The 16,561-nt window shown below is 39.3% G+C and overlaps 2 protein-coding genes across 2 annotated transcripts; both read right to left on the reverse strand.

The window, feature by feature from the left end:
* Window positions 1-5,795: 5,795 nt before the first annotated feature.
* LOC126867395 (uncharacterized) lies at window positions 5,796-10,841 on the reverse strand. Its single transcript, XM_050621812.1, has 2 exons — window positions 10,697-10,841; window positions 5,796-7,948 (listed from the first exon to the last, which is right to left on the reverse strand). The coding sequence occupies exon 2, from the start codon at window positions 7,929-7,931 to the stop codon at window positions 5,796-5,798; it is 2,136 nt and encodes a 711-aa protein (XP_050477769.1). The 5' UTR covers window positions 7,932-7,948; window positions 10,697-10,841.
* LOC126867396 (kinesin-like protein KIF21B) lies at window positions 9,281-13,585 on the reverse strand. Its single transcript, XM_050621813.1, has 2 exons — window positions 13,444-13,585; window positions 9,281-10,695 (listed from the first exon to the last, which is right to left on the reverse strand). The coding sequence occupies exon 2, from the start codon at window positions 10,676-10,678 to the stop codon at window positions 9,281-9,283; it is 1,398 nt and encodes a 465-aa protein (XP_050477770.1). The 5' UTR covers window positions 10,679-10,695; window positions 13,444-13,585.
* Between the last annotated feature and the right edge of the window lie 2,976 nt (window positions 13,586-16,561).

Here is a 16,561-nt window from a genome sequence, read left to right on the forward strand (position 1 = left end):
CGTATTACGTTATATGGTGTAACGTCATATAGTATAATGTTATAACGTATTACGTTATATGGTATATCGCTATAACGTATTACGGTATATGGTATAACGTTATAACGTATTACGTTATATGATATAACGTTATAACGTATTACGTTATATGATATAACGTTATAACGTATTACGTTATATGGTATAACGTTATAACGTATTACGTTATATGGTATAACGCTATAACGTATTACGTTATATGGTATAACGCTATAACGTATTACGTTATATGCTATAACGCTATAACGTATTACGTTATCTGGTATAACGTTATAACGTATTACGTTATATGGTATAACGTCATATGGTATAAAGTTATAACGTATTACGTTATATGGTATACCGTAATATGGTATAACGTTATAACGTATTACGTTATATGATATAACGTTATAACGTAATACGTTATATGATATAACGTTATAACGTATTACGTTATATGGTATAACGTTATAACGTATTACGTTATATGGTATAACGTTATAACGTATTACGTTATATGCTATAACGCTATAACGTATTACGTTATATGGTATAACGTTATAACGTATTACGTTATATGGTATAACGTTATAACGTATTACGTTATATGCTATAACGCTATAACGTATTACGTTATATGGTATAACGTTATAACGTATTACGTTATATGATATAACGTTATAACGTATTACGTTATATGGTATAACGTTATAACGTATTACGTTATATGGTATAACGCTATAACGTATTACGTTATATGCTATAACGCTATAACGTATTACGTTATATGCTATAACGCTATAACGTATTACGTTATCTGGTATAACGTTATAACGTATTACGTTATATGGCATAACGTTAGAACGTATTACGTTATATGGGATAACGTTATAACGTATTACGTTATATGTTATAACGTTATAACGTATTACGTTATATGGTATAACGTTATAACGTATTACGTTATATGCTATAACGTTATAACGTATTACGTTATATGGTATAACGTTATAACGTATTACGTTATTTGGTATAACGTATTACGTTATATGGTATAACGTTATAACGTATTACGTTATATGGTATAACGTTATAACGTATTACGTTATATGGTACAACGTTATAACGTATTACGTTATATGGTATAACGTTATAACGTATTACGTTATATGGTCTAACGAAATGGCGTTTTACGTTGTATGGTACAACTTTATAACGTATTACGTTATATGGTATAACGGAATGACGTTTTACGTTATATGGTATAACGTTATAACGTATTACGTTATATGGTATAACGAAATGACGTTTTACGTTATATCGTACAACGTTATAACGTATTACGTTATATGGTACAACTTTAAAACGTATTACGTTATATGGTATAACGTTATAACGTATTACGTTATATGGTATAACGGAATGACGTTTTACGTTATATGGTATAACGTTATACCGTATTACGTTATATGGTGTAACGTTATAACGTATTACGTTACATGGTATAACGCTATAACGTACTACGTTATATGATATAACGAAATGACGTTTTACGTTATAGGGTGTAACGTTATAACGTATTACGTTATGATGTATAACGTCATAACGTATTACGTTATATGGTATAACGAAGTGACGTTTAACGTTATATGGTATAACGTTATACCGTATTACGTTATATGGAATAACGAAATGGCGTTTTACGTTATATGGTACATCTTTATAACGTATTACGTTATATGGTATAACGTTATAACGTATTACGTTACATGGTATAACGTTATAACGTATTACATTATATGTTATAACGAAATGACGTTTTACGTTATATGGCATAACGTTATACCGTATTACGTTATATGGTATAACGTCATAACGTATTACGTTATATGGTATAACGAAATGGCGTCTTACGTTATATGGTATAACGAAATGACGTTTTGCGTTATATCATACAACGTTATAACGTATTACGTTATATGGTATAACGTGATATGGTATAACGTTATAACGTATAACGATATATGGTATAACGTCATATGGTATAACGTTATAACGTATTACGTTATATGGTATAACGTTATAAGGTATAACGTTATAAGGTTTACGACATATGGTATAACGTCATATGGTATAACGTTATAACGTATTACGTTATATGGTATAACGATATAACGTATTACGTTATATGGTATAACGTCATATGGTATAAAGCTATAACGTATTACGTTATATGGTATAAAGTTATAACGTATTACGTTATATGGTATACCGTAATATGGTATAACGTTATAACGTATTACGTTATATGGTATAACGTTATAACGTATTACGTTATATGGTATAACGTTATAACGTATTACGTTATATGCTATAACGTTATAACGTATTACGTTATATGGTATAACGTTATAACGTATTACGTTATATGGTATAACGTTATAACGTATTACGTTATATGGTATAACGTTATAACGTATTACGTTATATGGTATAACGTTATAACGTATTACGTTATATGGTGTAACGTCATATAGTATAATGTTATAACGTATTACGTTATATGGTATATCGCTATAACGTATTACGGTATATGGTATAACGTTATAACGTATTACGTTATATGATATAACGTTATAACGTATTACGTTATATGATATAACGTTATAACGTATTACGTTATATGGTATAACGTTATAACGTATTACGTTATATGGTATAACGCTATAACGTATTACGTTATATGGTATAACGCTATAACGTATTACGTTATATGCTATAACGCTATAACGTATTACGTTATCTGGTATAACGTTATAACGTATTACGTTATATGGTATAACGTCATATGGTATAAAGTTATAACGTATTACGTTATATGGTATACCGTAATATGGTATAACGTTATAACGTATTACGTTATATGATATAACGTTATAACGTAATACGTTATATGATATAACGTTATAACGTATTACGTTATATGGTATAACGTTATAACGTATTACGTTATATGGTATAACGTTATAACGTATTACGTTATATGCTATAACGCTATAACGTATTACGTTATATGGTATAACGTTATAACGTATTACGTTATATGGTATAACGTTATAACGTATTACGTTATATGCTATAACGCTATAACGTATTACGTTATATGGTATAACGTTATAACGTATTACGTTATATGATATAACGTTATAACGTATTACGTTATATGGTATAACGTTATAACGTATTACGTTATATGGTATAACGCTATAACGTATTACGTTATATGCTATAACGCTATAACGTATTACGTTATATGCTATAACGCTATAACGTATTACGTTATCTGGTATAACGTTATAACGTATTACGTTATATGGCATAACGTTAGAACGTATTACGTTATATGGGATAACGTTATAACGTATTACGTTATATGTTATAACGTTATAACGTATTACGTTATATGGTATAACGTTATAACGTATTACGTTATATGCTATAACGTTATAACGTATTACGTTATATGGTATAACGTTATAACGTATTACGTTATTTGGTATAACGTATTACGTTATATGGTATAACGTTATAACGTATTACGTTATATGGTATAACGTTATAACGTATTACGTTATATGGTGTAACGTCATATGATATAACGTTATAACGTATTACGTTATATGGTATAACGTTATAACGTATTACGTTATATGGTATAACGTTATAACGTATTACTTTATATGGAATAACGTCATATGATATAACGTTATAACGTATTACGTTATATCGTATATCGTTATAACGTATTACGTTATATGGTATAACGTCATATGGTATATAGTTATAACGTATTACGTTATATGGTATAACGTTATAACGTATTACGTTATATGGTATAACGTCATAACGTATTACGTTATATGGTATAACGTTATAACGTATTACGTTATATGGTATAACGTTATAACGTATTACGTTATATGATATAACGTTATAACGTATTACGTTATATGATATAACGTTATTACGTATTACGTTATATCTTATAACGTTATAACGTATTACGTTATATGGTATAACGTTATAACGTATTACGATATATGCTATAACGTTATGACGTTTTACGTTATATGGTATAACGTGATATGGTATAACGTTATAACGTATAACGATATATGGTATAACGTCATATGGTATAACGTTATAACGTATTACGTTATATGGTATAACGTTATAAGGTATAACGTTATAAGGTTTACGACATATGGTATAACGTCATATGGTATAACGTTATAACGTATTACGTTATATGGTATAACGTTATAACGTATTACGTTATATGGTATAACGTTATAACGTATTACGTTATATGGTGTAACGTCATATAGTATAATGTTATAACGTATTACGTTATATGGTATATCGCTATAACGTATTACGGTATATGGTATAACGTTATAACGTATTACGTTATATGATATAACGTTATAACGTATTACGTTATATGATATAACGTTATAACGTATTACGTTATATGATATAACGTTATAACGTATTACGTTATATGGTATAACGCTATAACGTATTACGTTATATGCTATAACGCTATAACGTATTACGTTATATGCTATAACGCTATAACGTATTACGTTATCTGGTATAACGTTATAACGTATTACGTTATATGCTATAACGTTATAACGTATTACGTTATATGGTATAACGTCATATGGTATAAAGTTATAACGTATTACGTTATATGGTATACCGTAATATGGTATAACGTTATAACGTATTACGTTATATGATATAACGTTATAACGTAATACGTTATATGATATAACGTTATAACGTATTACGTTATATGGTATAACGTTATAACGTATTACGTTATATGGTATAACGTTATAACGTATTACGTTATATGCTATAACGCTATAACGTATTACGTTATATGGTATAACGTTATAACGTATTACGTTATATGGTATAACGTTATAACGTATTACGTTATATGGTATAACGTTATAACGTATTACTTTATATGGTATAACGTCATATGATATAACGTTATAACATATTACGTTATATTGTATATCGTTATAACGTATTACGTTATATGGTATAACGTCATATGGTATATAGTTATAACGTATTACGTTATATGGTATAACGTTATAACGTATTACGTTATATGGTATAACGTTATAACGTATTACGTTATATGGTATAACGTTATAACGTATTACGTTATATGGTATAACGTCATATGGTATAAAGTTGTAATATCGTGATATAATGTGTTTAAAGAGAGTGGACAATAGAGATGTTAATTAGACAGAAAAAGACGATTGTTGTTCAACCTGAACTATTCACGCCAAACGCACAGAAAACAGCGCAATCCACACTCTCTCGGCAACGCCACTCGCAACCTCTGTCTCCGCTCAGCTCGCACTCGGCTCCTCGACTCGCACTCTCTGCTTTTCGACTCACGCTCTGGCCGTTGCCGCATTCTATTGTCTATTGCTGGGCCCACCGCACACGTGTTCTACAGACGCTCGTAGCCAGGGTCACGTAGGTCCTTTCGACTATTTACCTATTTACCTGAAGGACCCGGTAATGCATCGATGGAGCCGACAGCGCCTCGGCTCTCGCGACATTGTCTGTAGTTAGCTCGACGTTTCTTGGGCCCTTCTTCCCGATACTACACTCGGCCATCCTGCAATAACATCTGCCCTCAGATGTTGCCTTCTATCTCGCTGTCATCAGATGCGTCACTTTCGGCGTTTAGGACCCAAGGTTTCATAAAATCGAGGTGTGTGCGGGTCCTTCCTTCGGTACTGCTTCGCACGCTTTCTTCTTTTCTTGTAACTTCGACGATTCTCCTCTTGAGTTGCGGCGATCTTCTTCTTCGCGTCCTCACTTAGCTCGCGACGTTGTTCTTCAAACCTCGCGGCCCCCTCTTCGTCGATCAGCTTTCTAATCTTCGCCTCTTCCCTGACTTGCATTTCGACCCCGACCAGTAGCTGGAAAGGAGTCTTCCCTGTGCTTCTGTTTACGGTGGAATTCAGGTATTTCTGAACCTGGTCGACATGCTGCCCGTTCCCCCTCGGCGCCAGTCTTCGCGGTCTTCGCGCTACCGGTTTGTCGCTTTTCAGAACTATTTTCGCGGTTATCCCGACGTCTCTCTTCTTCTCCGACCTATACTCTTTAATAATATCCCGAATGGCTTCGCGGTAATGAGGTTCTCGTACATGCGACAAGTCGATCTCGTCGGATTGTTCTATCGCGTTTACCCTCAGTACATCCGGCGCGTCCTCGTGACCGTCGGTCTGGTCGTCGAGTCGTAAAAATGTCACCTCGCCCCGTTTGACTCGCAACTCTACCTGGTCTAAAAAATCGGTACCTAAGAGTAGACTGTGTCTTGTCATTACCTTATTCGAGACAACATGCAGGGTGACAGTAAAGTCGTACCCGTCGACCGTCATTACCCTTGTAAACTCGCCCCAGGTACTATTGCCAGCGGACCCAAAACCATCAAACCTAAGTTTGCAGTTTCCCAGAGGTGGTGAACCTAACCTCGCATACTCATCCGCTCGTATGAACGTAAGGTCACTACCTGTATCCACTAACGAGACGAACCTGCAGCCATCTATCGACACGTCCTTTACGTACTTCTTCCTCCCCGGTCTTGAGATTACGTAAGTCTTTACTTGTCGCGCTGTGCAATTCGCCGCCACATGTCCAAACTCGTTGCATTTGAAACACTTCATACCTTTTCCTTTCTCCGGGCACTTAACCCTTAGATGATCCTCACTACCGCAAATGGAGCATCTTCTTTTCTTCATTGCGTCTACAAATTGACTGGGCTTCCCGTTCTTCTGGGTTTTAGCCGGCTTCACAATCGACTTTGCTCTGCGATTCTTCTGCTCTTCGTACATCACTAACCTCTTCCTCAACTCTTTGATTGACGTAGCGCCGTACAATACAGCCTTATTGTTCTCGCCGTCTATTATTCCATCCACTATGTATTCCACCTTTGCTTCCTCCTCCATGTCCACATGGCTGGCTATTTCGAGCATGCGGTACATGTAAGCCAAACATGCTTCATCACTCTCCTTTTTCGTTTCTTCAAGTTTCTGATGTACTTGCCTACTGTTGACTTTCCTCGAAAATTCTTTCACTAGCCCCCTCTTCAACTCATGCCAAGTCCTGGCATGACACTCGAAGCTCGCGAATATTTTCGCTGATCCCTTCAGCAGCTTCCTGGCGTAGACTGCCTTCTGCCCATCCGACCACATGCACGTATCAGCGACTTCCTCGAACGACTCGAACCATCGTTCGACATTTTCACCTTTGTCGCCACTAAACGACTCTAATGCATCTTCGACGTCTCTAAAACTCAGTGTCGAACCAACGCATGCCCTTCGACAACATTCGTCACGGTCCTGATACACCCTTCGCGTATCTCTCTTGTATCCTCTTGCGTTTTTCTTGTCATCTTCATCCTCACTTTCGTCGTCGCTTTCTTCTTCCGACGATATGTCGTTACCATCCATGGCCGCTTGTAGCCGTGCGCGTAATTCTACTTTTCTTCCCGTCGTTTTTAAACCCAAACTAGCGAGGCGCTCCTTCAACTCCTTCGTATTCATTTTCTCAACATCTTCATCTTCGTTACAATCACGCTCAGCTCTCTGTACGTTTCCTAGATCTCGTTGACCGGTTAGCTCTTCACCGCCCGTCGATCCCTTAGGACACGATTGTCCAGCCCTACACGCCCGATTCAGCCTTGCAATCAGCACTGACCTCGCACCCGATATAGGGAGGTTCATTCGCGCGAGCTTACTCCTCAGCTCCTCCATCGTCGAACCCTCTTCACCCGACAATCGCTCGTCCCCGACGTTTGCCATTTTTCACACTACACGAACTTAAACCGTCAACGATATCGTCTTTTACCGCACCGCGTACCGGTAAATTCACAACTAGCTCGAATAGCTCTGTTAAACCGTTTCGTTTTCTGTCTTGTCCAATCCCGGCTGAGCCCCCAAAAATATGTAATATCGTGATATAATGTGTTTAAAGCGAGTGGACAATAGAGATGTTAATTAGACAGAAAAAGACGATTGTTGTTCAACCTGAACTATTCACGCCAAACGCACAGAAAACAGCGCAATCCACACTCTCTCGGCAACGCCACTCGCAACCTCTGTCTCCGCTCAGCTCGCACTCGGCTCCTCGACTCGCACTCTCTGCTTTTCGACTCACGCTCTGGCCGTTGCCGCATTCTATTGTCTATTGCTGGGCCCACCGCACACGTGTTCTACAGACGCTCGTAGCCAGGGTCACGTAGGTCCTTTCGACTATTTACCTATTTACCTGAAGGACCCGGTAATGCATCGATGGAGCCGACAGCGCCTCGGCTCTCGCGACATTGTCTGTAGTTAGCTCGACGTTTCTTGGGCCCTTCTTCCCGATACTACACTCGGCCATCCTGCAATAACATCTGCCCTCAGATGTTGCCTTCTATCTCGCTGTCATCAGATGCGTCACTTTCGGCGTTTAGGACCCAAGGTTTCATAAAATCGAGGTGTGTGCGGGTCCTTCCTTCGGTACTGCTTCGCACGCTTTCTTCTTTTCTTGTAACTTCGACGATTCTCCTCTTGAGTTGCGGCGATCTTCTTCTTCGCGTCCTCACTTAGCTCGCGACGTTGTTCTTCAAACCTCGCGGCCCCCTCTTCGTCGATCAGCTTTCTAATCTTCGCCTCTTCCCTGACTTGCATTTCGACCCCGACCAGTAGCTGGAAAGGAGTCTTCCCTGTGCTTCTGTTTACGGTGGAATTCAGGTATTTCTGAACCTGGTCGACATGCTGCCCGTTCCCCCTCGGCGCCAGTCTTCGCGGTCTTCGCGCTACCGGTTTGTCGCTTTTCAGAACTATTTTCGCGGTTATCCCGACGTCTCTCTTCTTCTCCGACCTATACTCTTTAATAATATCCCGAATGGCTTCGCGGTAATGAGGTTCTCGTACATGCGACAAGTCGATCTCGTCGGATTGTTCTATCGCGTTTACCCTCAGTACATCCGGCGCGTCCTCGTGACCGTCGGTCTGGTCGTCGAGTCGTAAAAATGTCACCTCGCCCCGTTTGACTCGCAACTCTACCTGGTCTAAAAAATCGGTACCTAAGAGTAGACTGTGTCTTGTCATTACCTTATTCGAGACAACATGCAGGGTGACAGTAAAGTCGTACCCGTCGACCGTCATTACCCTTGTAAACTCGCCCCAGGTACTATTGCCAGCGGAACCAAAACCAGAGGTGGTGATCCTAACCTCGCATACTCGTCCGCTCGTATGAACGTAAAGTCACTACCTGTATCCACTAACGAGACAAACCTGCAGCCATCTATCGACACGTCCTTCACATACTTCCCTTTTTCGGATCTTGACACTACGCAAGTCTCTTTCGGTCGTGCCGTACACCTCGCTGCAATATGTCCAAATCCGCTGCACTCGAAACACCTAACACCTTCTCCCCTCTCAGGACACTTAACACTTAGATGATCCTCACTACCGCAAATGAAGCATCTTCTTTTCTTCATTGCGTCTACAAATTGACTGGGCTTCCCGTTCTTCTGGGTTTTAGCCGGCTTCACAATCGACTTTGCTCTGCGATTCTTCTGCTCTTCGTACATCACTAACCTCTTCCTCAACTCTTTGATTGACGTAGCGCCGTACAATACAGCCTTATTGTTCTCGCCGTCTATTATTCCATCCACTATGTATTCCACCTTTGCTTCCTCCTCCATGTCCACATGGCTGGCTATTTCGAGCATGCGGTACATGTAAGCCAAACATGCTTCATCACTCTCCTTTTTCGTTTCTTCAAGTTTCTGATGTACTTGCCTACTGTTGACTTTCCTCGAAAATTCTTTCACTAGCCCCCTCTTCAACTCATGCCAAGTCCTGGCATGACACTCGAAGCTCGCGAATATTTTCGCTGATCCCTTCAGCAGCTTCCTGGCGTAGACTGCCTTCTGCCCATCCGACCACATGCACGTATCAGCGACTTCCTCGAACGACTCGAACCATCGTTCGACATTTTCACCTTTGTCGCCACTAAACGACTCTAATGCATCTTCGACGTCTCTAAAACTCAGTGTCGAACCAACGCATGCCCTTCGACAACATTCGTCACGGTCCTGATACACCCTTCGCGTATCTCTCTTGTATCCTCTTGCGTTTTTCTTGTCATCTTCATCCTCACTTTCGTCGTCGCTTTCTTCTTCCGACGATATGTCGTTACCATCCATGGCCGCTTGTAGCCGTGCGCGTAATTCTACTTTTCTTCCCGTCGTTTTTAAACCCAAACTAGCGAGGCGCTCCTTCAACTCCTTCGTATTCATTTTCTCAACATCTTCATCTTCGTTACAATCACGCTCAGCTCTCTGTACGTTTCCTAGATCTCGTTGACCGGTTAGCTCTTCACCGCCCGTCGATCCCTTAGGACACGATTGTCCAGCCCTACACGCCCGATTCAGCCTTGCAATCAGCACTGACCTCGCACCCGATATAGGGAGGTTCATTCGCGCGAGCTTACTCCTCAGCTCCTCCATCGTCGAACCCTCTTCACCCGACAATCGCTCGTCCCCGACGTTTGCCATTTTTCACACTACACGAACTTAAACCGTCAACGATATCGTCTTTTACCGCACCGCGTACCGGTAAATTCACAACTAGCTCGAATAGCTCTGTTAAACCGTTTCGTTTTCTGTCTTGTCCAATCCCGGCTGAGCCCCCAAAAATATGTAATATCGTGATATAATGTGTTTAAAGCGAGTGGACAATAGAGATGTTAATTAGACAGAAAAAGACGATTGTTGTTCAACCTGAACTATTCACGCCAAACGCACAGAAAACAGCGCAATCCACACTCTCTCGGCAACGCCACTCGCAACCTCTGTCTCCGCTCAGCTCGCACTCGGCTCCTCGACTCGCACTCTCTGCTTTTCGACTCACGCTCTGGCCGTTGCCGCATTCTATTGTCTATTGCTGGGCCCACCGCACACGTGTTCTACAGACGCTCGTAGCCAGGGTCACGTAGGTCCTTTCGACTATTTACCTATTTACCTGAAGGACCCGGTAATGCATCGATGGAGCCGACAGCGCCTCGGCTCTCGCGACATTGTCTGTAGTTAGCTCGACGTTTCTTGGGCCCTTCTTCCCGATACTACACTCGGCCATCCTGCAATAACATCTGCCCTCAGATGTTGCCTTCTATCTCGCTGTCATCAGATGCGTCACTTTCGGCGTTTAGGACCCAAGGTTTCATAAAATCGAGGTGTGTGCGGGTCCTTCCTTCGGTACTGCTTCGCACGCTTTCTTCTTTTCTTGTAACTTCGACGATTCTCCTCTTGAGTTGCGGCGATCTTCTTCTTCGCGTCCTCACTTAGCTCGCGACGTTGTTCTTCAAACCTCGCGGCCCCCTCTTCGTCGATCAGCTTTCTAATCTTCGCCTCTTCCCTGACTTGCATTTCGACCCCGACCAGTAGCTGGAAAGGAGTCTTCCCTGTGCTTCTGTTTACGGTGGAATTCAGGTATTTCTGAACCTGGTCGACATGCTGCCCGTTCCCCCTCGGCGCCAGTCTTCGCGGTCTTCGCGCTACCGGTTTGTCGCTTTTCAGAACTATTTTCGCGGTTATCCCGACGTCTCTCTTCTTCTCCGACCTATACTCTTTAATAATATCCCGAATGGCTTCGCGGTAATGAGGTTCTCGTACATGCGACAAGTCGATCTCGTCGGATTGTTCTATCGCGTTTACCCTCAGTACATCCGGCGCGTCCTCGTGACCGTCGGTCTGGTCGTCGAGTCGTAAAAATGTCACCTCGCCCCGTTTGACTCGCAACTCTACCTGGTCTAAAAAATCGGTACCTAAGAGTAGACTGTGTCTTGTCATTACCTTATTCGAGACAACATGCAGGGTGACAGTAAAGTCGTACCCGTCGACCGTCATTACCCTTGTAAACTCGCCCCAGGTACTATTGCCAGCGGAACCAAAACCAGAGGTGGTGATCCTAACCTCGCATACTCGTCCGCTCGTATGAACGTAAAGTCACTACCTGTATCCACTAACGAGACAAACCTGCAGCCATCTATCGACACGTCCTTCACATACTTCCCTTTTTCGGATCTTGACACTACGCAAGTCTCTTTCGGTCGTGCCGTACACCTCGCTGCAATATGTCCAAATCCGCTGCACTCGAAACACCTAACACCTTCTCCCCTCTCAGGACACTTAACACTTAGATGATCCTCACTACCGCAAATGAAGCATCTTCTTTTCTTCATTGCGTCTACAAATTGACTGGGCTTCCCGTTCTTCTGGGTTTTAGCCGGCTTCACAATCGACTTTGCTCTGCGATTCTTCTGCTCTTCGTACATCACTAACCTCTTCCTCAACTCTTTGATTGACGTAGCGCCGTACAATACAGCCTTATTGTTCTCGCCGTCTATTATTCCATCCACTATGTATTCCACCTTTGCTTCCTCCTCCATGTCCACATGGCTGGCTATTTCGAGCATGCGGTACATGTAAGCCAAACATGCTTCATCACTCTCCTTTTTCGTTTCTTCAAGTTTCTGATGTACTTGCCTACTGTTGACTTTCCTCGAAAATTCTTTCACTAGCCCCCTCTTCAACTCATGCCAAGTCCTGGCATGACACTCGAAGCTCGCGAATATTTTCGCTGATCCCTTCAGCAGCTTCCTGGCGTAGACTGCCTTCTGCCCATCCGACCACATGCACGTATCAGCGACTTCCTCGAACGACTCGAACCATCGTTCGACATTTTCACCTTTGTCGCCACTAAACGACTCTAATGCATCTTCGACGTCTCTAAAACTCAGTGTCGAACCAACGCATGCCCTTCGACAACATTCGTCACGGTCCTGATACACCCTTCGCGTATCTCTCTTGTATCCTCTTGCGTTTTTCTTGTCATCTTCATCCTCACTTTCGTCGTCGCTTTCTTCTTCCGACGATATGTCGTTACCATCCATGGCCGCTTGTAGCCGTGCGCGTAATTCTACTTTTCTTCCCGTCGTTTTTAAACCCAAACTAGCGAGGCGCTCCTTCAACTCCTTCGTATTCATTTTCTCAACATCTTCATCTTCGTTACAATCACGCTCAGCTCTCTGTACGTTTCCTAGATCTCGTTGACCGGTTAGCTCTTCACCGCCCGTCGATCCCTTAGGACACGATTGTCCAGCCCTACACGCCCGATTCAGCCTTGCAATCAGCACTGACCTCGCACCCGATATAGGGAGGTTCATTCGCGCGAGCTTACTCCTCAGCTCCTCCATCGTCGAACCCTCTTCACCCGACAATCGCTCGTCCCCGACGTTTGCCATTTTTCACACTACACGAACTTAAACCGTCAACGATATCGTCTTTTACCGCACCGCGTACCGGTAAATTCACAACTAGCTCGAATAGCTCTGTTAAACCGTTTCGTTTTCTGTCTTGTCCAATCCCGGCTGAGCCCCCAAAAATATGTAATATCGTGATATAATGTGTTTAAAGCGAGTGGACAATAGAGATGTTAATTAGACAGAAAAAGACGATTGTTGTTCAACCTGAACTATTCACGCCAAACGCACAGAAAACAGCGCAATCCACACTCTCTCGGCAACGCCACTCGCAACCTCTGTCTCCGCTCAGCTCGCACTCGGCTCCTCGACTCGCACTCTCTGCTTTTCGACTCACGCTCTGGCCGTTGCCGCATTCTATTGTCTATTGCTGGGCCCACCGCACACGTGTTCTACAGACGCTCGTAGCCAGGGTCACGTAGGTCCTTTCGACTATTTACCTATTTACCTGAAGGACCCGGTAATGCATCGATGGAGCCGACAGCGCCTCGGCTCTCGCGACATTGTCTGTAGTTAGCTCGACGTTTCTTGGGCCCTTCTTCCCGATACTACAAAGTTATAACGTATTACGTTATATGGTATACCGTAATATGGTATAACGTTATAACGTATAACGATATATGGTATAACGTCATATGGTATAACGTTATAACGTATTACGTTATATGGTATAACGTTATATGGTATAAGGTAATATGGTATAACGTTATAACGCATTACGTTATATGATATAACGTTATAACGTATTACGTTATATGGTATAACGTTATAACGTATTACGTTATATGCTATAACGCTATAACGTATTACGTTATATGCTATAACGCTATAACGTATTACGTTATATGCTATAACGTTATAACGTATCACGTTATATGGTATAACGTTGTAACGTATTACGTTATATGGTATAACGTATTACGTTATATGGTATAACGTTATAACGTATTACGTTATATGGTATAACGTTATAACGTATTACGTTATATGGTGTAACGTCATATGATATAACGTTATAACGTATTACGTTATATGGTATAACGTTATAACGTATTACGTTATATGGTATAACGTTATAACGTATTACTTTATATGGTATAACGTCATATGATATAACGTTATGACGTATTACGTTATATTGTATATCGTTATAACGTATTACGTTATATGGTATAACGTCATATGGTATATAGTTACAACGTATTACGTTATATGGTATAACGTTATAACGTATTACGTTATATGGTATAACGTTATAACGTATTACGTTATATGGTATAACGTTATAACGTATTACGTTATATGGTATAACGTTATAACGTATTACGTTATATGGTGTAATGTCATATGGTATAAAGTTATAACGCATTACGTTATATGGTGTAACGTTATAACGTATTACGTTATATGGTATAACGTGATATGGTATAACGTTATAACGTATAACGGTATATGGTATAACGTCATATGGTATAACGTTATAACGTATTACGTTATATGGTATAACGATATAAGGTATAACGTTATAAGGTTTACGACATATGGTATAACGTCATATGGTATAACGTTATAACGTATTACGTTATATGATATAACGTTATAACGTAATACGTTATATGATATAACGTTATAACGTATTACGTTATATGGTATAACGTTATAACGTATTACGTTATATGCTATAACGCTATAACGTATTACGTTATATGCTATAACGTTATAACGTATTACGTTATATGGTATAACGTTATAACGTATTACGTTATTTGGTATAACGTATTACGTTATATGGTATAACGTTATAACGTATTACGTTATATGGTATAACGTTATAACGTATTACGTTATATGGTGTAACGTCATATGATATAATGTTATAACGTATTACGTTATATGGTATAACGTTATAACGTATTACGTTATATGGTATAACGTTATAACGTATTACTTTATATGGAATAACGTCATATGATATAACGTTATAACGTATTACGTTATATCGTATATCGTTATAACGTATTACGTTATATGGTATAACGTCATATGGTATATAGTTATAACGTATTACGTTATATGGTATAACGTTATAACGTATTACGTTATATGGTATAACGTCATAACGTATTACGTTATATGGTATAACGTTATAACGTATTACGTTATATGGTATAACGTTATAACGTATTACGTTATATGATATAACGTTATAACGTATTACGTTATATGATATAACGTTATTACGTATTACGTTATATGGTATAACGTTATAACGTATTACGTTATATGGTATACCGTTATATGGTATAACGTTATAACGTATTACGTTATATGGTATAACGTTATAACGTATTACGTTATATGGTATAACGTCATATGATATAACGTTATAACGTATTACGTTATATGGTATACCGTAATATGGTATAACGTTATAACGTATTACGTTATATGGTATAACGTTATGACGTATTACGTTATATGGTATAACGTTAGAACGTATTACGTTATATGGAATAACGTTATAACGTATTACGTTATATGGTATAACGTCATATGGTATAAAGTTATAACGTATTACGTTATATGGTATACCGTAATATGGTATAACGTTATAACGTATTACGTTATATGATATAACGTTATAACGTATTACGTTATATGGTATAACGTTATAACGTATTACGTTATATGGTATAACGTTATAACGTATTACGTTATATGCTATAACGCTATAACGTATTACGTTATATGCTATAACGTTATAACGTATTACGTTATATGGTATAACGTTATAACGTATTACGTTATTTGGTATAACGTATTACGTTATATGGTATAACGTTATAACGTATTACGTTATATGGTATAACGTTATAACGTATTACGTTATATGGTGTAACGTCATATGATATAATGTTATAACGTATTACGTTATATGGTATAACGTTATAACGTATTACGTTATATGGTATAACGTTATAACGTATTACTTTATATGGAATAACGTCATATGATATAACGTTATAACGTATTACGTTATATCGTATATCGTTATAACGTATTACGTTATATGGTATAACGTCATATGGTATATAGTTATAACGTATTACGTTATATG

This window comes from Bombus huntii, chromosome 7 (assembly GCF_024542735.1).
Source record: "Bombus huntii isolate Logan2020A chromosome 7, iyBomHunt1.1, whole genome shotgun sequence".
Taxonomy (NCBI): domain Eukaryota; kingdom Metazoa; phylum Arthropoda; class Insecta; order Hymenoptera; family Apidae; genus Bombus; species Bombus huntii.